Below are 25,804 nucleotides of genomic sequence, written 5' to 3'. Positions count from 1 at the left end.
GGCCTCCCTGGTGGCGCAAGTGGTTGAGAGTCCGCCTGCCGATGCAGGGGATACGGGTTCGTGCCCCGGTCTGGGAGGATCCCATATGCCGCGGAGCGGCTGGGCCCGTGAGCCATGGCCGCTGAGCCTGCGCGTCCGGAGCCTGCGCGTCCGGAGCCTGTGCTCCGCAACGGGGGAGGCCACAACAGTGAGAGGCCCGCATACCGCAAAAAAAAAAAAAAAAAAAAAAAAAAAAAAGTTGATGCTTGGTCTGTTTATTTTTGCTCTCCTTACTTGAAGTTTTAGCTGTTTGGGGCTTGTCCTTAGGGTCTCCCTGTCAGCTCATTTGGACAAGAAAATAGCTCACCCCATCCTATTTCTAATTATTTTAGAACTGTTTTAAGGTGAGTGTATTTTCTTGACTGGTTTTCACACATCTTCTACTTTGTTTAATTTCCCTCCTTATTAGAAGTTAGGTATGGCTAACTTAACAGAACCTTTCTGTTCAAATAAGAATCTCAGCAATTCTTTATTGGATGGGCTTTTGTTTATGGTCATTAGGGACTGGAGGAAGTTTTAAAGCTCCATAGACTGGTGATACTATTGGGAATATGATTTTTTTTAACCTGTGTCAAACCTCACATGACTGACCTCAGTAAAACTAGAACTAGAAAAATATTCATACAAATTTATTTTTTAAATATTTGAAAGAAACGGGGAATCAGTACATTTGTTAGACTTTAAAAATTCACGTTGTGGGCTTCCCTGGTGGCGCTGTGGTTGAGAGTCCGCCTGCCGATGCAGGGGACACGGGTTCGTGCCCTGGTCCAGGAAGATCCCACATGCTGCGGAGTGGCTGGGCCCGTGAGCCATGGCCGCTGGGCCTGCGCGTCCGGAGCCTGTGCTCTGCAACGGGAGAGGCCACAACAGTGAGAGGCCCGCGTACCGCAAAAAAAAAAAAAAAAAAAAAAATTCACATTGTTTCAATTGATAAGTACTCTTCAAGTTAAATAGCTTGATAATAATGCTTACTTGAGATAAACAGCAAGGACCTACTGTATAGCACAGGGAACTGTATTCAATATCTTGTAATAACTTGTAATGGAAAATAATCTGAAAAAGAATACATATATTTATACATATATAATTATATGTATATATAACTGAATCACTGCTGTATACCTGAAACATTGTAAATCAACTACGTGTCAGTAAAAAAATAAAAATTAAAAAATAATAATGCTTACTTGGTTGAATTAATCTTTTACAGCCTGTACTTAACTTAAGGGACCTTGGATTATCTGAATTAAAAATTGGACAAATTGATCAACTGGTAGACAGTCTACTTCCTGGAATTTGTAAGGACAAAAACGTTTCTTCCCACTGGCATACATCTCATGTATCTGCACAGTCCTTCTTTGAAAATAAATATGGTAAGTTAATATATTTTGTGTCCCAATGAAGGTAAGCCATTCCAGTACTATTGATAATTTAATTGATACCACTTATTAATACACCTCTGGTTTCCAGTGTTTCATTACATTGTTGATTAGAGTTGTTTTTGTTTTTTTTTTTTTTGATTAGAGTTTTGAAATTGTCTCTAGGAAATAGCAATTTTTTGTTTCTCTGTGCTCTTAGCTAAAAGACTTCAGCTAGACATATATATTTTTACCTCTTGGTTTGAATTTAATTTCATTGGCAGCTATATTTGTATATCATATAAAAAAAGATAATCCAAAGGACAAGTGATAGACAATAATATGATGAAGAAATGTGATTAAATTTGCAATGCTTTTAGATAAAAATACAAAAAGCAGAGTCATACATGGGCAAATGAAAAGCAAAACTCATTTTGGTTTTTCTAATATTTGGTAAAATTATTTGTTGTATTTCATGACTTTTTTGTTTGTTTGACTGTTAGAAAATTTACTTTTTACAATTTCCCTCCAGGTTGCTTAGATATATTTAGTACTTTACGTTCCTCTTGCTTGTACAGACAACATTCAAGAACTCTTAAAAGAATTTGTTCAGATCTTCAGTACTGGCCAGGTATGAAGCAACCATTGTACTTATTTTGAAAAAAATAATAGATTTATTTAATCTATTCAGATTTGTCTTTTTCAATGATATTAATGATTAGAAACATTCATTTGTAGCTCACAGTAGAACTTGGAGAATATTTGGAATCAACTAGTTTGGGTATATCTGTGTAATTTTTAACCTGGGAAATATAACTAGATTTTGAATGTGAGTGACAAGTGCCACAGTAAAGGAAACTCTAGGGAGCTCACCTATACCTGCTCCAAAACAATTAAGCACATTTGTTTACTTCTCTCATTTTCAAAATCCCATTGCAATGACAAAAAAAGATAAAAAAGAGAAAAAAGTCAGGGCAGCAGCAGAGGGGTTTTGTAAATGGACCAGAAATTTGATGACTTTCTGGAACTTGTAAAGTAGATGAAACCCCATTGATACCAAAATCCAATATGTATTCATTCATATTTATTTAATATCAGGCGCTACTGATAGGTGTTAGGCGAGAGTGATAGTTATGTAACTGAAAAAGACATATGTTATCAACCCTCATGACGCTTATAGTAGAGTGACATGAAAGAGGTGTGTAGTGCTAATTCCAGTAAAACTTAGGAAAAATCCCCAAGTTCTAAGTCAATAATAGTGAGCTCTGGGGTAGCTGATTTAGTGAAACAGTTGAAAGATTGCGAAAAGTGGGCCAGTCACAGAACAGATCTGGCTTGCAACTTTTAGACAAAAGAACACATTTGTAATAACCTGTCCATGTGTGTATGTTGAAAGGGGACTCCTGGTTTGAGGGTTGATGCCAAAGAGAGAAACAAGATAGTAACCAGGTTACTTTGGACTTGAATCATACACTAAAGGTACCTGCTCATTTACCATAAGTCCATGTTTTGTAGTCTAAATATATTTACCACTTTGATAGTTTTGAGGACACCTGGCTGCAGTTAGTACTGATCATTGTGTTCTTCTTTACAAATACAAATGGTTTGCAAGAATCTCCACATTTGAGGAAAATCTACAGCATGAAGGAGAGGCACCAGGTTGGGCAAAGAAATCTCTTTTGTAGTTCTTTGAAGAAATGGTTAATGTAGAAGACAGAATACTTAAGAAGGATGATACACTCATTTTTAAATATTCAAGGAAGAAAAAAACTGAGCACGTATTAGGGTATAAAAAATATCTTAATAAATTTTCAAAAACTTATAACTCAAAGGTCAGATTCTCTGATCATATGATAAAACTGAAGTCAAATAATAGAAAAGATGCCTAAAAAACATTCCTAAATATGTGGAATTTTTTTTTCTCTCTTTTTTTTTGCGGTACACGGACCTCTCACTGTTGTGGCCTCTCCCGTTGCGGAGCACAGGCTCCGGACGTGCAGGCTCAGCGGCCATGGCCCATGGGCCCAGCCGCTCTGCAGCATGTGGGATCTTCCCGGACCGGGGCACGAACCCGTGTCCCCTGCATTGGCAGGCGGACTCTCAACCACTGCGCCACCAGGGAAGCCCTGTGGAAATTTTTTTTTTTTTTTTTAATAAATTTATTTATTTATTTTTGGCTGTGTTGGGTCTTCTTTGTTGGGATTTTGTTGCTACGCGCAGGCTTTCTCTAGTTGCGGTAAGCAGGGGCTGCTCCCCACTGTGGTTCACAGGCTTCTCACTGCAGTGGCTTCTCTTGTTTCAGGCTTCAGTAGTTGTGGCACATGGATTCAACAGCTGTGGCTTGTGGGCTTAGTTGCTCTGCGGCATGTGGGATCTTCCCCGACCAGGGCTCGAACCCGTGTCCCCTGCATTGGCAGGCGGATTCCCAACCACTGCGCCACCAAGGAAGTCCCAGAAATTTTTAAAGATACTTTTCTAAGTGTCTTGTGGCTGAATGGAATTGAAAACAAATTATAGACAATTATTCCTGAACCACAATGAAAATCTGCATATCTAAATCTTTGGGTTGAGGACAAACTGAAGCTGAAGGCATTGTATGAATTTTAGGAAATAAGGAAGATGGGAAATAAATTGATTAAATATTTATTTTTAGAATTTCTTTAAAAGAACATGAGAAATTAATATGGATAAGACACATTAAATTAAATGAATATAACGGCAAGAAATGGTTTTACTTAATTAAATCAAGAATAAATTTAGGGCTTCCCTGGTGGCGCAGTGGTTGAGAGTCCGCCTGCCGATGCAGGGGACACGGGTTCGTGCCCTGGTCTGGGAAGATCCCACATGCCACAGAGCTGCTGGGCCCGTGAGCCATGGCCGCTGAGCCTGCGCATCCGGAGCCTGTGCTCCGCAATGGGAGAGGCCACAACAGTGAGAGGCCCACATACTGCAAAAAAAAAAAAAAAAAAAAAAGAATAAATTTAATTTGAAAAGAAAATAGAACAAACAGTCTGATTAAGAAATGATGAGAAGGGCTTCCCTGGTGGTGCAGTGGTTGAGAGTCCGCCTGCCGATGCAGGGGACACGGGTTCGTGCCCCGGTCCGGGAAGATCCCACATGCCGCGGAGCGGCTGGGCCCGTGAGCCAGGGCCGCTGAGCCTGCGCGTCTGGAGCCTGTGCTCCACAACGGGAGAGGCCACAGCAGTGAGAGGCTTGCGTACAGCAAAAAAAAAAAAAGAAAGAAAGAAATGAGAAAATACAGTGTTAGAAGTGAAAAGTGGAAACTGTCACAGATAATGAAGATTTTTAAATTGTAATGTATATAATTTTATATTGTAAATAAAAATATGTTGAAACATAATTATTTGAGTTATAAATTATTAGCAGAATTGACCCAGGAAGAGATAAGACAATAACTATAATATTTGAAAGATAATATCTTTCGAATATAATCTCTTTGCCCCAAAGGCACTAGGCTCAGATGGTTTTATGGCTATATTCTGTTTTCCAAGGTCAGGAGTCTTCCTGTTACTTAAAGCTTTTTTAATAAAGAAAAAGATAGACTAGGCTTCCCTGTTTATTCCATAAGATTACTGATACTAAAATATTAGTACAAAAAAGAATACAATAGATTAATTTCACTTCATATAGATATAGAAATCCTAAGTAAAGTCTAAAAAGGCACATATAGAAATATCCTAAAAATTATGATTAAGGAATACAAGAATGATTTAACATTAGGAAGTATGTTAATTTATCATGTTAATTGATTAGATAAGAAAAGGATTATTATTTGTGTATGATAAAAAGGCATGTGAGGGCTTCCCTGGTGGAGCAGTGGTTGAGAGTCCGCCTGCCGATGCAGGGGACACGGGTTCGTCCTCCGGTCTGGGAGGATCCCACATGCCGCGGAGCGGCTGGGCCCGTGGGCCATGGCCGCTGAGCCTGTGTGTCCGGAGCCTATGCTCCGCGGAGGGAGAGGCCACAACAGTGAGAGGCCCACATACCGCAAAAAAAAAAAAAAAGGCATGTGATATATCCTAATTATTATGCTTCCTAAAAACTTGTAGAATAGATACTTTTAAAATTTCTGAAGTGTATCTGTTAGGTTCTCATTAATATGAGAAACAGGATGTCTAGTATCCTGTTTTTGTTCATTAATTTGGAGATCCTGAAATATCTGATTAAAAAGAAAAGGAAGTTTTATATAAGTTAAAAGGGGCAAAGTTATAATTAGGTGATACGATTGTTTACCAGAAAATTCAGTAAAATCAACTGAAAGGCTGCTCTGGTGCCATAGAAGATAAATGCATAAAAATCAATAGCTTTTTTTTTTTATCCTAGCAATAGGATAGCAATAGGATCTTTATATATCCTAGCAATAGGATCTTTATTTACAGATCGTTCAAAATCCATTAAATCTTGTATCCTGACAAGAAATATGCAACATGATATATATATACACACAGATGTATATATGTATGCATATGAAACCTGACTGAAGGAAATAAGAGCTGAGTAAAATAAAGTGAGAGAGTACTGTAGTCCTTTTCAGAAGAACTTAGCGTTCTAACATTATCAATTTGCACCCAGATTTTCAGTGCAACTCCAATCAAAACTCGAAACATTAGTTAGGAAAATAAAGAAGTTGATTTTAAACTTGGGCATAAAAAGGGAATCATATTATTTTCTTACCCCTTTAAAAAGTTCCAAAGAACTGAAAACAAGTAGAAGTATTAGATGAAGTCAGTAAACTGCCTTTAAAATCTTAGTGTGAGGATGAGACTCTTTAATCAAAGCACAGTGAAGAAAACACTAAAGATTAAAAGGCATGGCTTCATTAACCTTACAAATTACTGTATCACTTAATTAAAAGACAAAGACATTAAAATAAATGTTTGAAATATACATGACTAAAAGTATATATAACATCCATATTCTGCATGAAAGGTCATGAGTGCTCAGTTCACTAAAGAAATAAAAATAATCAATAAAAATTTAAAATGTGGGCTTTCCTGGTGGCGCAGTGGTTGAGAGTCCGCCTGCCAATGCAGGGGACACGGGTTCGTGCCCCGGTCCGGGAAGATCCCACATGCCGTGGAGCGGCTAGGCCCGTGAGCCATGGCTGCTGAGCCTGCGTGTCCAGAGCCTGTGCTCCGCAATGGGAGAGGCCACAACAGTGAGAGGCCTGCGTACCGCAAAAAAAAAAAAAAAAAAAAAAAAAAATTAAAAATGTTTTCAAAAATTTTCCTCACTTCTAATCTGAAATGCAAATTGAAACAAAATGTTACTTTCTGCCCATCAGATTTTGTACAAATTAAAAAGATTTTTATTTATATTCAGTGCTGCAAAGGATATGGAGGAAAGGACACTCATATTCATTAGTGGGTGTATAAATTCTTGACAACATCCTTTTGGAGGACAGTTTCTTAGTGTTAAACAATTCAAGTCTCACAGTGTCACTTTTAGGAATGTCGTCTGTGTGTGATGAAAGATAACATGTACAAGATTTTTAACTGCAGCATTATTTTTAGCAATAAAAACTAGGAAACAGCTAATGCCTATAGTAGGGAAGTAGTTGAGTAAATTGCCGTACCCTGATAAATGGGAAAACTGTAAACAGCCATTAAACTGCATGCACTGTCTGATCTGTTCTGAAAAATACCCATGATAAATTGTTAAGGGAAAGAAGACAATTGCAAAAAGTTATATACTATTTTTATAGAAAGAGCATGTTTTTTTTTTTTTTTTTTCCTTTTTGTGTTATGTGGGCCTCTCACTGTTGTGGCCTCTCCCGTTGCGGAGCACAGGCTCCGGATGCGCAGGCCCAGCGGCCATGGCTCACGGGCCCAGCCGCTCCGCGGCATATGGGATCCTCCCAGACCGGGGCACGAACCCGTATCCCCTGCATCGGCAGGCGGACTCCCAACCACTGTGCCACCAGGGAGGCCCAAGAGCATGTTTTAATACATAGAAGTATAGTCATGGAATTGTTCAGTTGGTTACTTCTGGAACACTTCAGCACACTTGTAACTAAAGTCATTAAAATGGATTGAATCTGTAAATCAACTTTACTTTTCTTGGTAATTTTAAAATGTAAAAACCAACAACAAAGAACTGAGTTAAAAAATAGATAATAACTAGGATGTACGGGAATAGTGTCAGAGTTTTGATTCTTAACGCACTTTCCTTATAAAAATTTAAAATGAGAAGTAAATGTGATACTGTTTGATTCAGTTTTCATACAGTCTCGGGGTTTTAAAACTTTAAAATCAAGGACACGACGTCTGCAGTCCACTTCTGAAAGATTAGCAGAAACACAACATACAGCACCATCATTCGTGAAGGTAATTAGACCTTTTATGCTGTTGTTTGAAAAAGCAGTAATTTTCAAGTTATTAGAAAGAACCTTCAATATCTGATTTCTGTTGCTGACTAATAGATTTTCTTCCATCTTTCCACTTAGGATAAACGATTAATATCCTGTGTAATCAGTATAGCTAGAACTCTCCTGGGTGCCAAGCTTATCTTTCCATTAGCCTATTAGACATCTTCCTCTGTTGTTTTTTTTCCCCTATCAATCTATACCTGCTTATGTATTCTTGGATAAGTAGCATCCACCCAAGCTAGAAACCTGCTGGACAGCAATGATCTGTCCATCTTCTCTCACCTCCCCCATCCATTAATCACTAAAATCCTGTTGATCCAGCCTCTTAAGTATTTATTTCTTAAATCTGTCTTCACCCCCAGTTCCACTGCATAGATAGATCATAGTTATTTCTTGCCTAGATTCCGCTCATAAACACTCATTTAGTCTCCTTGCCTTTAGTTTTGCTACCTTTAGCCCAGCCTCCAGACTGCCATCCACCAGACTGTCTGAAATGTATCAGTGTAATGGTTGTATTCCTCTGCTTTATTGTCAGACTTCTGCCATGGTACATATGGCATTTCATCATTTGGCATTCTGCCTACCATTTTTGTGTTCTCATCTTTCAGTGTGCCCCCTCCTCTCCTCCTACCCTCCTCCTCTCTTGGTTTTTTTAAAGTCCTGTCAAACAAGATTGTTTATAGCTCTTGAACACTAAAGGCTGCTGTTTCATGGCTCTATCAAATTATTCATGCTCTGTGTTGCCGTGGTTTAGCTGTGCCATTCTCTGTAAGGCCTTTACTGACTTCTTAGGTAGCAATTGTTTTACCACCATACCTAGTACCTCTAACATAGTATGAAAATGACTTCAAAAACTTAGTTATTTGTGTATCTCTGCCCAATAGACTGAAAACATTCAGATGATTGGTTATTTATCTTCACATCTTCAGAACTTATACAGGACCAAGTATATGAAAGGTGCTCAGCAAACATTTAATAAATGAATGAAGTTTTTCTTCCAGCAGAAATAAAGGAATGTGACCTATTCTAAGCCATTAGAACCCTAAGTCAACATGTGACCTGTTAACTGTTCTCAGTATAGTTAGTGGTCTTATGTAGAGAGTTTCTCTATATTAATTGCTGCAAGTGTAAGGTCCAGTGTTAGTTTCCTAGCTATTGATTATTTATTGTTGAGTCTTAATTCTTCACATTGACAATAAAAATTTTTAATTCTAGAATTTTAATGAATTTTTTTGTGAGTGGTGGTTATATTTTGGGGGCGTATTATCTGTATGGTCAGCTGATACTGATGTGTTGTTTGCGTATTTAGGGGTTTCTTTTGCGGGACAGAGGATCAGACATTGAGAGTTTGGACAAACTCATGAAAACCAAAAACATACCTGAAGCTCACCAAGATGCATTTAAAACTGGTTTTGCAGAGGGTTTTCTGAAAGCTCAAGCACTGACACAAAAAACCAATGGTGAGTTGATTTGACAGCATCCATATTTAGGGAAGAATATCTGAAAGAAAGTTATAGTCCTGCCTTTAAGTGATTATAATAACTTTTCTAACAGTTTCCCAACATTTTATTGGTTATATTTCATTATATTTGTATCTTAAGCTGTGGTGTAGAAGTGGGAATATCTGCTGGCACTTTTCACTTTCTGAAGTGAGAAGCCAAAGTCAGCGATAGAAGCATGAGTGGCTTCGTGAAGTTTTTGGTAACAGGTGCTGAAAGGCAGTCATGGAGATTATGCAAAACATGCCAGGCTCCAATATTGCATGTGGTGAAACGTGATTACCATCAGTAACCTAATATTTGCATTTCATTGAGCTGTCATTTCTCATTGATATAATTTGATTTAAGGCTTTTTCTTTTTTCTCCAGATTCTCTAAGAAGAACTCGCCTGATTGTCTTTATTCTGCTGGTAGTTGGCATTTATGGACTCTTAAAAAACCCATTTTTATCTGGTAGGGGCTCTTTATATTTATCTGACTTTTTTTTTTTTTGTCTTTTATATACTCATTTCTTTTTCATAGTTAGTCTATCTAAGACTTGGAGATAAGAAAACATTAAAGTTTATAGTTCCAGGGTCTAGGTCTTTCATTCCTAAGTCAAGACTTCTCAGATTGGGTCACTTTAAGATTGTTTTTTGCATTGAAATTAAAGTTCCAAGGATTATGTTAGAGTGGAAGTGTTAGATCTACTTCTGGTAGTGGTTAGTTCCCCAGGTTTTTAGAAAATGATACATATCCAGTAAAATTTTTAAAACATGTAGAAGAATTTTATAATAGCAATACAAAGTGACAAAGACAATAATAAATTGAATTTTGTAAAAATTAACTTATATGGAAAATTACTTTAAATAGAGTCACAGATTTTCTCAGTTTGCAAGTCTAAAATGAAGTAATAATGTCAGGTTTAAGCGGTTCCAATTGCTTTTTCAGCTATCATTCAGTTTTTACCCCCTGTTTTCTCCTTTCTTGATGATGGATTACCTTGAGAGAAAAAAACTGATTTACAATTAAGAACATTGGTTGACCTGTATAAGGAATCATTCCCAGAACTTGCATGTAGCCCCAGTTATTTTAAAACTTGTTAGTGGCATCAAACGTGAGATGAGGTTTTAACATCTAGGAATAGCCTTTTTATATCTAGATCTGCCTTCTCTTGTCTCCTTTTTTTCAAAAAAAAAAAACAATATAGGGATGATAGGTGATATCAGCAGGGTGGTGGAGGGGTGGGATGAGCTCTGATGATTATTCCTTTGTGTTTCTTAATTATGTACAATGGAGTTTGAGAACCATTGGTTTAAATTTTTATTATTCGATATAAGAAGAGGAAAATTCTTAGTTTTAATTGGAAAGGCAAAGATGTCATTTTATTATGAATCATTTATTCCTCGAACACCATCTCAAAATCCAGAAGACCTAATATCTACTCCTCACACTGATTAAATATATGTGAACTTAGATATTTAATTTTTCTGGGCTTTCTTGCATATGAAAAATAAGGTAGTTAGAATTTTATTAATCTATCAAATACGTAAACATTTGTTTTTGTCCCTTTAGTCCGCTTCCGGACAACAACGGGGCTTGATTCTGCCGTAGATCCTGTGCAGATGAAAAATGTTACCTTTGAACATGTTAAAGGAGTAAGTTAAAAAGTTTACCTTGATCTCCTCAAACATTATCTTAATTGTATTTTATTATTCTAAAAGTTGAAATAATAGAAAATATATATATTGGTCTCTGCCCCATGTTCCTGGCACAGAGGTCCTAAAACCCTTGTTGTAATTTCCGAAGTGCTAAGAGCACCAGGAGCATCTTTTGTTTTATTGTTTGGTCTTTGACTCCGGTTCCTGACACAGGGCTTCTGAGTCCCTTATAATTTCCTGGGTGATAGCAGTGTCCTTTGTTCTTTTTTTTTTTCCGCCTGGGCCACACTGCACGCAGCTTGCCAGATCTTAGTTTCCCAACCAGGGATTGAACCCGGGCCCACGGCAGTGAAAACTTGGAGTCCTAACCACTGGACCACCAGGGAATTCCTGCAGTGTCTTTTGTTCCAATGAGGTGGCTCTGGGTGGGCGCCTGGATGGGGGCCGGTCACCAGAAGGACCCAGCCATGATTAGGGTCTTAGAACTTTCACCTCCACTCTGTTCTCCAGAGAGGGGAGAGGGGCTGGAAAGGAAGTTAATAATTGATCACGTCTATGTGAGGAAACTCCCATAAAAATCCCAACAGGTCCGGGTTCAGGGAGCTTTCAGTTGCTGAACACGTGGAGGCGTGAGGAGAGTAGCGTTTTCAGAGAGGACGTGGAGGGGCCTGCGCCTCTTCCTATGTCCCTTGCCCTACCTGTCTCTTCCTTCTGGCTGTTCTGAGTTATATCGTTTCATAATAAACCAGTAGTCTAGCACCTAAACTGGTTTCCTGAGTTCTCTGAGCTGCTCTAGCAAATTAATCAAACACAAGGAGGGGTTGTGGGAACCTCCAATTTATAGCCAATTGGTAGAAGCAGAGAGACAACCTAGATTTGGGATTGGCATCTGAGGTGTTTGTGTGTGTGGTGCTAAGTCTTGTGGGACTTTGGCCCAAAGATGTGTTTCACGTTCACCCCTTCCCAGGTACTTTCTTTTTAACACTGCCCAATGTACTTGAGCTTTCTCACTGAGAGTTATTTAAAGTTGTGTAATGTGAGGTTGCAGGTTGGCTGCAAATGTGTTATTACGCCAGTGTAATTTAAAATAAATAAATATGTGAAAGTACACATGCAGAGGCATTTTTTTTTTTGCGGTACATGGGCCTCTCACTGCTGTGGCCTCTCCCGTTGCAGAGCACAGGCTCCGGACATGCAGGCTCAGCGGCCATGGCTCACAGGCCCAGCTGCTCCGCGGCATGTGGGATCTTCCCGGACCGGGGCACGAACCCGTGTCCCCTGCATTGGCAGGCGGACTCTCAACCAGTGCGCCACCATGGAAGCCCTGCAGAGGCATTTTTAATTTACACTGGTAGCCAACATTTTTTTTTTTTTTTTTGTGGTATGCGGGCCTCTCACTGTTGTGGCCTCTCCCGTTGCGGAGCACAGGCTCCGGATGCGCAGGCTCCGGATGCGCAGGCCCAGCGGCCATGGCTCACGGGCCCAGCCGCTCCGTGGCATATGGGATCCTCCCAGACCGGGGCACGAACCCGTATCCCCTGCATCGGCAGGCGGACTCTCAACCACTGCGCCACCAGGGAGGCCCGCCAACATTTTTAAATTGAAGTTTCACCCACAAAAAGATTTCTGGGTTGTTTGTTCATTTGTTTTTTGAACATTGAAGCCTGGAGCGCTAGGCCTGTATTCTTTGGCAGAGCCATGTTGTGGTTGTCTTTAAAGGGACTGTTGCTTTCCAGTTCAGCACATTGCCACCACTATTATTTTACATCTGGCCTTCTACACTCATTGATTGATACCGTTTTGCCACTAGGAATTTGCATTTGTGACTTCTGGTTATATGCTGAGTAGTAAAATGGCTCACCATTTCTGATAGGCAGCTTTCTTAATCTTACGTCAGAGTTTTAAAGTTGAACTAGTATTCTGATTGCCATTTTTGTTGGCCAGATTGGGCTTTATTTTTCCTAGAGATCTCAATACTGCAATATTTTATATTTTGGAGATTAAATCTTTAAAAATTTTTTTACCACAGCCATTTATAAAACAATATTAGTACACTATAGCTTAATTTTTGTCACTGTTCTTTGGCATCTGTCAGGAACTAAATCGTTTATAATCTAGTAGTAGTTCCTTGTAATGAAAATGATCTCATAACTAATCACAAATTAATGTTATAACTTAAACACAGACTCCCTTATCATTAATATATAGTAAGACCACATAATTTGCCATTGAAGCTTATAACCAGGTCCAAAAAAGTTTTGGATTTGAAACTTACTAGGTGACTCTTTATATTAAATGCCACTGACACATTTAACGAGAATTTTGAATATAACAGTTCTTTTTAACCAAAGGAAGCAGTTAAAAAGGGTTTTTGTTGGGATATATAAGGAGACTTCATATAACTGGCATCGAGGGTCGGGAGAAAACTCTGAGTATTTCTAAAGGGGCCTTTTTGTATACTTTCACTGAAACAAAAAGCTAAGTTAATTTAATCTGCAGTTAAATTTATGATATTCAAAGAGGGTATCTTGGTAATATAATAATTATTTGGTAAATTGTATCACTTTAGGTGGAGGAAGCTAAACAAGAATTACAAGAAGTTGTTGAATTCTTGAAAAATCCACAAAAATTTACTGTTCTTGGAGGTAAACTTCCAAAAGGTAAGATATCTTCCCTTTCACGTAACTTGACAAAATATGTAATATGTCACTAATTTAACTTTTATCAAATTTGACTGATCAAAGTTTAATTCTTAATTGCTATTTTACAAATAAGTGCTCATTCTGAACATACTGTTCTGTAATCTTTTTTTTTGGTAATTTAAAATTTTGTTATAATTTCAAATTTTAAGTAAATTGCAACAATAAATAGTACAAAGAACTGCCTCCATACTTTTAACTCATGAGACTCAAAATTTTTTTAACATTTTGTTCTATTTGCTCATTCCTTTCTTTACATAACATGTATTTTTAAAACCATTTGCAAGTAAATTATAGATGTCATGCTCCTTTGCCCCTAAATACTCATTGTGTGTTTCCTAAGAATTATGGATATTCTCTTTACACCACTTCAGTACAGTTATTAAAATCAGGAAATTTAACATAGATCCAAAACTATTATCTAATTCAAAGTCATATTCAAATTTCAACATTTGTCCCAATATGTAAACAGTATTTAAATGATATAGGAGAATTAGTTAAGGAGCAGATCCTGAAGTGAATCATTAGTAGAGACAAATACGTTTTGGCTATGTTTCAAAATATCGGTCATTGATGTGCCTTCAACTGCAAAGCTATATAAATTAATAATTATTTGTTATAAGTTCATGTCAGGCTTTGTTTCTGATTTTTAATTTGAACCATTCTTGTTTATTTTTTCTTTTAGGAATTCTTTTAGTTGGACCACCAGGGACGGGAAAGACACTTCTTGCCCGAGCTGTGGCCGGAGAAGCTGACGTTCCTTTTTATTATGCTTCTGGATCAGAATTTGATGAGATGTTTGTGGGTGTGGGAGCCAGCCGTATAAGAAATCTTTTTAGTAGGTTTTAACATATCTTTCATACAGTACTAATTTCTCTTAACTTTAGGGGAAGAGGGTTTCTTACCCTTTCTTTGCTACCTGTTTCTGATTGATATAGTTGGCTGAAATAGCCATTGTAGGGTTCTGGTTTCAGATAACTTAGTGTGTGAGCTAAAATAGAACTGTACTTTTTTTTTTTCCCCCAATTAGTCGGAAGAGCTAGTGGAAGTGCTAGATTGCTGGGTGAGGCTGGGGGCTACTGAAAAGCTGGGTTTTTGTTTGTTTTGTTTTGGGGGTTTTTGGGGTGTGTTTTGTTTTCACCTTATTTATCAATTCTTTTTTTTTTCTTTTCTTTATTAAGCTGGTTGCATAAAAGATATACATTCTCATATTGACAATTCTTGTCATGAACAAAAGCAACAAAAATAAGGCAATAGTAAGATGTGCTTCACATATAAACAATCATGCAGTAGTAGGAAATCTGGCCCTGTACAACAAAAATTTAGGTAGTAAAATGTGAATAAGCCCTGTATTCAGAAGATACCCAAATGTGTGAGCAAAGACAGCACACCGATAGTAGAACCCACTTAGGTTCCTTGTTTATTACGCATAATTCCTTAATTATCCATTTGTGAAATAAGAATAAACATTAAGAAGCATGGGATCCAAATTGCATTCATTTTCACAATATCAATACTAAACTCAAAATAGCAACTTCATTGAATATAAATGTTAAATGTTTCAAAAGTAAAAGACAATCTTAATTTCTTGTAATCCTATGAATAGAGTCTGCAAAAAATGGTAGATTATTTTACTCTACTTACAAGGAGACTAGGCCTCAGCCTGCACTGAAGGAGTATGAGCAACAAACGACAGCAAACAAATATCATTAGGAGTAATGCCCGTACATATCAAAATATCTTGGTGAACCACATTCTACTTATATCATTAGGAGTAATGCCCGTACATATCAAAATATCTTGGTGAACCACATTCTACTTATATAGCCAATCTATTAAATAACCAGCATAATGGAAGCTTACGCCTCATGCAAGAGAATTACTAAATTAACTATATATCTATTAGAAATTTCTAAACCCCACTCCCAAAACAATTTTAGTACACCTATCAAGTACTGTAGGTCATTTAGAAAAACAGAAATAAAACATACACACAGCCTTTGTATTAAAAATTTTCATAACCTATAAACAATGTTCAGATATAAACTGTGAACTAAATGTTTTTTCTAAATATGATTTATGTAATCAAGACTTTCTTAAACAAAGACAGGTCTTAGGAATATGATCTGTACAAACTTACAGTAGTGTATATTCCAATAGAGATTTTCTTCCTATTATGATATAACAATATAACTCTTTTCTGAGTGAAGATATATGTTAAGGCTTAAGGTGTAAACACTTTGGAAGGCAAACAACGTAGTGAAGAAATTACTGTTCATTTAAAAATGTGTATCATCTCATAATAGGCCCCAGAATTTTCGAATTCACATGTGAGAATACATTTACATGTTAAATTTCTAGGAAAGGCACAAGCTTTATGTAAAAAAGCAGCAAAATTTTAAATGCACCAATTTATTGAAAAAGCCGTTACTTTTATTAGAAACAAAAAATGCTTCTCAAGATATTGGCAGCAAGTCATAGTATAGACGTCTGTTTCAAACAGTGTGCTTCTCTCTTCAATTATAAATTATATTCCAGTTGGAGAAGGAATACCTCCTTGGCTATGGGAAGTAGAAGTATTTGAGGGACTGTGTAAGCTGGTCTCCTTGTACACAAACCATGCATTTCCTCCCCAAAGTATCATATTCAGAAAGCCAAAGATCACAGATACATTTAGGTATCCCATAGTAGTCACAGAGCCAAAATGACATATCACTCCTTGTTGATTACAAGGCAGAAGTTCCTGGACAATATTGCGACCAGTAGCTGTTTTAATATCTGTAAGAGCTTTAGCCCAGGCTGAAGTGCTCACCAACCACAAAAAAGTGGCAACAAGAGTAACAACAAAATCAACCATGGGAAGTTTTCGACTATCACAATACAGGTTCGTGTAACCAACATAGAGCAGCGATGCAGTGCAGGAAGACAAAGACTGCAAAAGTAACATAGAACTGTGCAGAAGAAGAGTAATCTCCGATAAGGACGTGAATTTTCCAATCTACATCACACATATTTACACCTTGAGGTGCCTGAAATGATGCTTCATTCAACCTGAATTGATAACCCAAAGTAGCTGTAATCGTTTTATTGTCAGAAACTTCAGGATGACAAGCCACTTGAATTTCTGTTTTGCCCTTAAAACCTCCACAGGTGGCAAAAGCAAAGATAGAAGCAGTCCACTTGAGGACCTTGATGAAGCCGAGTGGCTCCTTTAGCGGGTTGAGGTTGAGCTGGAAGGAGGACATCCTCTGAGGGAAGGAGGGAAAGGGAGTCAGGACGGTGGGGCGGAGGAGGAGGGGGACCGAAGAGACAGCTGCCTGGCCGTGAGAAAGGGCAAGCGGGGCGGGCCTATCAAGCTTTTAGTATGTATTTAAAAAGTATTTGCCTCAAATCTGATTGTATATGGTTTGTACAGCTAGGAAGAATGAATACTCAATGGTATAATTTTTTTTTTCTTCTGAGGCTACTGTTCTTAAATCAGTTAAGAAGGACCTCCTCTTATGTATTTTCTCCCTACTGAATGTCTTTTTTTGGCTTTTTAACTGTCTTAAAAGTTGTTAAATATTTATGCAATTTTATTTTAAAAGTGTTGATTTTATTAAACTTATTTGAATCTTTTCTGTCTTCTTAGGGGAAGCAAAAGCAAATGCCCCGTGTGTTATATTTATTGATGAATTAGATTCTGTTGGTGGGAAGCGAATTGAATCTCCAATGCATCCATATTCACGGCAGACCATAAATCAACTTCTTGCTGAAATGGATGGGTAATTGAATCTTCCTCTGTCTTTAGAATTTGGTGATATATTTGGTAGCATACTAGAGATAGGAAAAATTCATGTTTATAGGCAACAGAGTAGTCCCTCGTCCAAGAAGTAAAGACAAGCTATTTTGACTATTGTATTGTTTTTACTAATGGGATCATTGATAATTGTTATATCAACTTCTCTTAAATTAAAAAATAGATTTTTCATTTACTGTAGCATGGCAGGAAAGCAGTGATTCCAGCTGAAAGTAGTAGTCTCTTTGGAGATGTAAAGGGAGAATACCCTTATCCCTACACTGTTTGTGACTAGCTTTGAGTGTTGCTGTAGATCAAAAAAATGTTTCTTAAAGTCATATAAGACATTCTGGAAGTCTAGGAGCAAATAATTTGAATTGGTAAACTTGAAAATATTTTTCAAAAATTAGTCGGGGACTCAAGCTTTTTGTGTCAGGTCATCTCTTCCTAACTAGAAAAATTATTATGAAGGTATGTAACCACAGATGACTTGGTGATTTATTATTAACACTTTTATTGAAGTGCACTGGCATTTTAAGAAACAATTAGAGATGCCTTATCATTTTGGGCATTAAAAAGATCAATCCCTTTTCTTTGCTGTTAGTAAGATTAACGATAAACAGTTCTGCATAGAACATTTCTACATGTGTGCTGTTTTAATTTTCAATGAAAAGGTCCTTTTTTTTTAATAATAGTTTTAAACCCAACGAAGGAGTTATCATCATAGGAGCCACAAACTTCCCAGAGGCATTAGATAAGTAAGTATTAAAATTTTTGTGATATATTCTAGAATAGTGATGAACTTTAAAAATATTGTGCTAAGTGAAGGAAACCCATCACAAAACATCACATATTATATGATTGCTTTTATATGAAATGTCTAGAATAAGCAGATCCATAGCAACAGAAAGTAATGTAGTGGTTGCCAGAGGTTAGGGAAAATGGGGAATAACTGCCAGTAGATTTGGGGTTTCTTTCCGCTGGAGAAGAGAGGGAGGGGGTAAAAATTCTCTAAAATTAGATTGTGGTGATGGTTGGGCAACTCTGAATATATTAAAAACCACTGGGTTACGCTACCAAATGTAAAATAGACAGCTAGTGGGAAGCAGCGGCACAGCACAGGGAGATCAGCTCAGTGCTTTGTGACCACCTAGAGGGGTGGGATAGGGAGGGTGGCAGGGAGGGAGACGCAAGAGGGAGGGGATATGGGGATATATGTATATGTATAACTGATTCACTTTGTTATACAGCAGAAAATAACACAACATTATAAAGCAAATTTTACTCCAATAATGATGTTAAAAAAAAAACAGCACTGGGTTTTCGACTTCAAATTCTATGATATGAAAATTGTATCTCAGTAAAGCTGCTAAAAGAATCTTCTCACAACTTAAACATCACAAAGCTTTTGGGTGGGGGGTAGAGAGGATTTTTAGAATAAAATTGACTATACTTTAAATTTTTTATTGGTTTTATTATATAGAAGTTATTCATACTTTCATTTGATCTAATAGTTGGTTCTTGCCTAAGACTCTAGTTTAACATTTTGTACTTAATAGCAGTAAGATGGATGTGTAGCTCTCATAATAGATTGCTGTAGAATTATTTGTTCCTGGACTGGCTGACTTGCATGTCTTTGTCTCTGAAGGGTTGTATGCTATCTAGATGCACACATTTATCTATATGAACCTTTGTTCTGCCTTCTGGTTATTGAAACTGTTATTTGAGCCATGTTTTATAAGGAACTAATCTGAATATTTATGTTCAAAATAAATATTGGTTGCCATTGTCTTTCCATCTTCTCTTTAGGATGTCAGTCCTGTTTAACTTGACCTTCAGCACGGTCAGCTTATTAATTTATATTTTCTTTTTGTATTCTCCCTTTAGCGCCTTAATACGTCCTGGTCGTTTTGACATGCAGGTTACAGTTCCCAGGCCAGATGTAAAAGGTCGAACAGAAATCTTGAAGTGGTATCTCAATAAAATAAAGTTTGATCAGTGTAAGTCTTAATTCGATGATACATTATCTCCATAAAATGGTAATATATCAATCCACCCTGTTTGTGGTCCTTACTCAGGATGTCTTAAAAGACAAATGCCTTTAAAAGTCTATTTTTCTCTCCTCTTGTTTGTCCATAAAGTCCATTTCTCAATTAATGTGTGTCCAGAGATTCTGTCATTTTGAATCCCGATTCTAAAGAAAGTTTTCTTTTGAGTACTTAGATAATGCTTGATGAAATCTATGTATAAATGTTTCTTTAGATGAATGTAAAATATAAAATAATATAAAAAGCACCTGTATATTATGAGCATAGTACCTCATGATATAGTCACTTTGGGGCCAAAAGAGGGGAAGCAAACTATAAAACAAAACACATGGAAATATTATGTAACTACCTGAGTAATAAAAGCAGCTATTAAAGCTGAAGTATTTTCAAAGATATCTGAATCAATTCTTAAAACCAAGTATGTTTCCGATAATAAGGGGGGTTTTTATGTCCAAAGTTATTTCAAGATGAAATTCTGAAAACAAAATGTCTATGAATGTGCTTTTTCAGTTTGTGGTTAGGCCATAATTAAAGGTTTGTAAATCGTTATCTGGCAACTCTACCTTTCTTTGTTTATCACAAAGTTATTTAAATATAAGAACTTTTGTGATTTGTCCCAATGACAATTTTAATGGTGTGTTTAATAGCAGTTTTGGCTTTTTCCCCTTAGAATTCAGTGAAGTAAGCTTTTGTAAAATTACAGTTCATGATGGCTATCTTCTTTTTTCTTTTGCAATGTGAGTTCTTTATGAAGAGCTTTTTATTAGCTCTTCTGAAATTTTAATATTGTGTCCTGTCTGCATATAGCTGTTGATCCAGAAATCATAGCTCGAGGTACTGTTGGCTTTTCTGGAGCAGAGTTGGAGAATCTTGTGAACCAAGCTGCTTTAAAGGCAGCTGTTGATGGAAAAGAAATGGTTACCATGAAGGAACTAGAGTTTTCCAAAGATAAAATCCTAATGGGTAGGTTTTCTTTTTTTTCCCCTGTTCATTATGTTAGAGAAAAAATTCTTTTTTTTTTAAATTGCCACTTGGTAATTTTTGGTTTGGTGGTAATTCACTCTTTTTTTTTAAATTTTTATTTATTTATTTATTGGCTGTATTGGGTCTTCGTTGCTGCATGCGGGCTTTCTCTAGTTGCGGCGAGCAGGGGCTACTCTTCACTGCGGTGCATGGGCTTCTCATTGCGGTGGCTTCTCTTCTTGTGGGTGTGTGGTGCTTCAGTAGTTGTGGCTTATGGGCTCTAGAACTCAGGCTCAGTAGCTGTGGCACATGGGCTTAGTTGCTCCGCGGCATATGGAGTCTTCTTGGACCAGAGCTCGAACCCGTGTCCCCTGCATTGGCAGGCGGATTCTTAACCACTGCGCCACCAGGGAAGTCCGAGAAAAAACTCTTAATTTTGAGAGAAAGTTTATAAAAAAGAAAGGTATAGAAACATGCAAATATATACTCTAACAGAGCAACACAGTTTGGCCTGTTACAGAACAAATATATTATAACTTATATTACACTCTTTGGGGGGCATGAGTGCCCATGTCTTTCCTCTTGTCTGATATTGCTGATAAAAGAATAGTTAATTTTACTGTTTTTCAGTATTTAATTTTTATTTTAAATCTTGAATTGCCTTCAAAACAGGTTAGTTGTGATGTTCCTGTTAAATTAGAAGTTTATTTTCTAGAAATAGAATAAAGCTTTTCCTTTTGATATAAGGATTAAGATGATAGTTTTTACAGTTTGGTTTTCAGTTGACAAATTATGGTTTACATGGGTTGTAGAGTGGAATCTACTCATTTTTTAAACTTTCACACTTTTAAAATATTTATTAATGATATTAAATCATATGACTCTAAGAATGACTTTGAGGCAAAGGAGCTTCATTCATTTAAATATACCTTCCTAATGGAGTATTTTACTTAAGTAAATTTTTATTCTTAGGGCCTGAGCGTAGAAGTGTGGAAATTGATAACAAAAACAAAACAATCACAGCGTATCATGAATCTGGTCACGCTATTATTGCATATTACACTAAAGATGCTATGCCTATCAACAAAGCTACAATCATGCCACGAGGGCCAACACTTGGACATGTGAGTATCTCTAGTTTTTCTTTTCTTTCAAATAGTGCTCCCCAGGAGCTTATGTAGAAAATTGCTGATGAAAACATTTCAAAAGAAAATTCAGCTACTTCCTAGGTGTGTTGATACTTTCTTCTTTAACTTCCTCAACTGTCTTGAAATCAGACATACTTGTGAAATTTACCTGCTAATAAAGGATATCCTTAATATTTCAGATAATATATTTACATTATGAAATGTAATTCAGGAATGACAGCAAAATATAATTCTTAAATATGTAGTTGCTCTTTTCCCCTCAAAAGAAATTATGTATCATAGTGACTGGTTCAATAGTTTTTCTAAGTTTTTTCTCATTGAGTACAAGTTTCATTTTCATATCTTTCTAATTATAGACGTTTTATTTTTATTTATTTTTTTTTTAATTTTATTTTTGGCTGCGTTGGGTCTTCTTTGCTGCACACGGGCTTTCTCTAGTTGAAGCGAGAGGGGGCTGCTCTTCATTGCGGTGCGTGGGCTTCTCATTGCGGTGGCTTCTCTTGTTGCAGAGCACAGGCTCTAGGTATGCGGGCTTCAGTAGTTGTGGTACATGGGCTCAGTGGTTGTGGCTTGCAGGCTCTAGAGCACGGGCCCAGTAGTTGTGGCGCACAGGCTGAGTTGCTCCGCGGCATGTGGGATCTTCCCAGACCAGGGCTCGAACCGTGTCCCCTGCATTGGCAGGCAGATTCTTAACCACTGCACCACGAGGGACATCCCTATAGACATTTTAAACATTTTTGTGCAACGAGGGACAAACAGTTGTATTGCAGCATTAACTACTTATTATTTATAAACTGCACTTTTGCTTTCCTCATTTTATACATAGCTGGTTTGGTAATCAATCACCATGACCACCTCTATTAAATGCCGCTGAGCCTTCAGCATCATGGTATTAAGTAAGGTCATGAGAGACAAATGATAATTCAAGTTATTAATGTAAGTGTTTCAAAACTGTGTCTGAATTTTTTCTTTGGTTTTCAATTGTCTAGGTGTCCCTGTTGCCTGAAAATGATCGATGGAACGAAACTAGAGCTCAGCTTCTTGCTCAGATGGATGTCAGTATGGGAGGAAGAGTGGCAGAGGAACTTATATTTGGAGCTGATCATATTACAACAGGTTGGCTGTAAAGAATAGCTTTGGTTCAAATTGTGTTTGTTGGCTTAAAGATTTTTTTTTAACTTGAGTTTTATGTATATTTTAAAATCTTAGGTGCTTCCAGTGATTTTGATAATGCAACCCAAATAGCAAAGCGGATGGTCACCAAATTTGGAATGAGTGAAAAGGTAATGGCTAATTTTAATCCTTCCTCATGTATCAAATGTTAATGTGCCAAGTGTCTCTTTGTGAGAGAGGGTTCTCATTATAAATTGACAGATTTTCCCCTGTCTCATTCCAAATGGATTTAACAAAGCTTGCTCTAAACTAAATGTCATTTTCTGAGAAATGTAACATACTCTTTCCATTCCAGCTGCTCAAACAGTAAGAGTTATTACTTCATGAATTAACCAAATGATAATATAAATTCTTTAGCTTTTTTTATTCATATGACATCGCAGACCTACTTGTTGAGCTTGCTTACTTTGCCCTTTCCACATACTTCACGTTCCTACATTATCACTGTGGCTCCATAAAGCAATTCCAGTACTCTGTGAATTGTGGATTTCTGGACTAGAATAGCTGCTAAGGTTTTCTAAGAAGGTACTCAGAACGATACTTAGGATTTAAAATTTTCACTCTTGCTCACACTTTTTAGTATTATACTTTCAGAAGAATAATGAAGTTTTTTGCCCTCAAGGGCATTTTTATATTGTATTTTTTCCTTGCCCCCATGATATTTATTTTCTTATGTATAGGATAGTACTTCCTCTGTTACATATATTAGTGTTGGAGATTTTTCTGTTGGATTTCTTTCTTTTCATTGATTTTAGCTTGGAGTTATGACCTACAGCGATACAGGGAAACTGAGTCCAGAAACTCAATCTGCTATTGAACAGGAAATCAGAATCCTTCTGAGGGTAATGATCTTTTTTTTTTTTAATGTTTATTTATCTATTTAGTCAAAATGTGCCTAAATTTTTGGGAGCTTGCAAAAAAACTAAAGTTCCTCTGTTTTATAAAGTTAATAGGTGCACCGTTGCTGCCGTGATTAAATATGTCATAGACTGGATCTTTGACATAGACTGGAACCCCTGATCATAGACTGGATCTTTATTTTATTCTGGCCATAGGCTAAGAACAATTTTTATATATATATATATATTTTTTTAAATAAATTTATTTATTTTATTTTTGGCTGCATTGGGTCTTTGTTGCTGCACGTGGGCTTTCTCTAGTTGCAGCGAGCAGGGGCTGCTCTTCATTGCGGTGGCTTCTCTTGTTGCTGAGCATGGGCTCTAGGGCACGGGCTTCAGTGGCTGTGGTGCGGGGCTTCAGTGGTTGTGGCGCGCGGGCTTAGTTGCTTCGCGGCATGTGGGGTCTTCCCAGACCAAGGATTGAACCCGTGTCCCCTGCACTGGCAGGCGGATTCTTAACCACTGTGCCACTAGGGAAGCCCAGAACAATTTACATTGTGATTTAAATATTCAGTTGTACTTTAGCTGATATATTTCTAATATTTTATGTATTTTCTTTAATTTGATTATTTTACTTGGACATGGTTATGTTCAAAATGACTAGTAATTGTATTGTGTTTATATGACCTGTGCTTCTTGGTGTTGGTAAATTCATTTTTACATTTTCCACCCAATTTTATAAGGACAAAAATATAATTTGCTAGTAAAATATTGGCATAAACATTGTACAGGCAAATATGACACTGCCAAAAATGAACTGTTATTACTGCCGTTATTCATAAGCTGATAAACTTAATTCAGACTCACCTTTGGAAAGAGAGTTGAAGGATTTAAATGAAAAGTTCAAGGTGGGTTGCAAAAAAAAAATCAAATGTATGGAAGTCAGGGATCACCTCTAATGATACTGTATTACAGTATTGAGAGGTGAGTGTGTTACCAAGTAAAAGAATGGAAATTATATCTTTTCTGGCCATTCTAGATTGAGTAAATTGGTGAAATCTCAAGAGGCAAAAGGAGCAAACTCCCTTTCCTTTTAGCACGTATACCGAAAAGAGAAATAGATTTCTGTGTTCACAGACCTTATTTAGAAAGCAGATGAGTACAGTGTATACTTTTATTTCTTAAGTAGCTTTTTTTTTTTTTTTCTTTTTGCTGTATGCGGGCCTCTCACTGTTGTGGCCTCTCCCGTTGCGGAGCACAGGCTCCGGACGCGCAGGCCCAGCGGCCATGGCTCACGGGCCCAGCCGCTCCGCGGCATATGGGATCCTCCCAGACCGGGGCACGAACCCGTATCCCCTGCATCGGCAGGTGGACTCTTAACCACTGCGCCACCAGGGAGGCCCTCTTAAGTAGCTTTTTGTTTAAGTAGTCCTCAGTTATCTCTATGATAGATTTTGAGGTTAAAAATGTACCATTTGAAAGTATGAAAGAGTTATCTTTAGGGAACCAAGCTTTTAAATGCGTTTATCTTTCATAAATAGAAGTCAATAGATTTTATAGTTTTTTTAGGGTGCATAAAGGCTTTTTATCTCATTTAGGGTTTTTGCTTCTCCTAAGGTTTCTGCCTCTTACATATCTGCTTTGTATTTCAGGATTCGTATGAGCGAGCAAAACATATCTTGAAGACTCATGCAAAAGAGCACAAGAATCTAGCAGAAGCGTTATTGACCTATGAGACTTTGGATGCCAAAGAGATTCAGATTGTTCTTGAGGGGAAGAAATTGGATGTGAGATGATAGCTCTTGATGCATTGTTGGTTTTATTGCAAGACCATAAGTAGCACTGCAGTAGTCGTATTTTGCAACACTTTTCTCCCATTCTTGGTATCACTCAAGGGTGTGAAACACTTTGTCAGTCTTTTGTCACATTTATCTAATTTTGATTACTCTCATGATGGACAACTACTGCAAACAGCAATTTATTAAAGAAAATAAAGAACTATCAGGATTGAAAACAGCTTGTTTGAGAAATGTCAATCAGTTATTAAGTTGAAAATAAGTAATGATTTTATGGTTGGTTACAGTGCTAGATGTGAATAGAAATTGTGCCTTTAGCTCTTGGGAAGTATTTTTACTTAGGAAAATAAAATTCTTGAAGGATTGTCTTTATTTCTAGATAGTACCACTTATCTTTGATAAAGAAATGATGCTATTTGGCTATTGGTAAATCATAT

The 25,804-nt window shown here is 37.1% G+C and overlaps 2 protein-coding genes across 2 annotated transcripts in view; one reads left to right on the top strand and one right to left on the bottom strand.

Annotated features, from left to right (window-relative positions):
• Positions 1-25,587, top strand: part of YME1L1 (YME1 like 1 ATPase) — a 34,744-nt gene extending 9,157 nt beyond the window's left edge. Inside the window, exons 3-19 of the mRNA XM_060097629.1 lie at positions 1,250-1,412; positions 1,930-2,028; positions 7,635-7,744; positions 9,095-9,245; positions 9,653-9,736; positions 10,838-10,920; positions 13,493-13,583; positions 14,308-14,460; positions 17,254-17,386; positions 18,096-18,158; positions 19,288-19,400; positions 20,256-20,411; positions 21,384-21,535; positions 22,549-22,675; positions 22,769-22,842; positions 23,488-23,574; positions 25,224-25,587. Coding sequence (XP_059953612.1) covers positions 1,250-1,412; positions 1,930-2,028; positions 7,635-7,744; positions 9,095-9,245; positions 9,653-9,736; positions 10,838-10,920; positions 13,493-13,583; positions 14,308-14,460; positions 17,254-17,386; positions 18,096-18,158; positions 19,288-19,400; positions 20,256-20,411; positions 21,384-21,535; positions 22,549-22,675; positions 22,769-22,842; positions 23,488-23,574; positions 25,224-25,367 — 1,983 coding nt within the window. The 3' untranslated portion in view covers positions 25,368-25,587. The remainder of the gene's footprint in view (positions 1-1,249; positions 1,413-1,929; positions 2,029-7,634; positions 7,745-9,094; positions 9,246-9,652; positions 9,737-10,837; positions 10,921-13,492; positions 13,584-14,307; positions 14,461-17,253; positions 17,387-18,095; positions 18,159-19,287; positions 19,401-20,255; positions 20,412-21,383; positions 21,536-22,548; positions 22,676-22,768; positions 22,843-23,487; positions 23,575-25,223) is intronic.
• On the bottom strand, positions 16,136-16,924 carry LOC132487685 (synaptophysin-like protein 1). Its single transcript, XM_060095427.1, is given in 2 exon segments — positions 16,136-16,531; positions 16,533-16,924. Coding segments are annotated over 2 exon segments (717 nt in total). The 5' UTR covers positions 16,868-16,924; the 3' UTR covers positions 16,136-16,149.
• Positions 25,588-25,804: the final 217 nt, after the last annotated feature.

This window comes from Mesoplodon densirostris, chromosome 4 (genome assembly GCF_025265405.1).
Source record: "Mesoplodon densirostris isolate mMesDen1 chromosome 4, mMesDen1 primary haplotype, whole genome shotgun sequence".
Classification (NCBI taxonomy): Eukaryota; Metazoa; Chordata; class Mammalia; order Artiodactyla; family Ziphiidae; genus Mesoplodon; species Mesoplodon densirostris.
The sequence above is the reverse complement of the archived record's forward strand: the minus strand, read 5'-3'. Positions and strand labels throughout refer to the sequence as shown.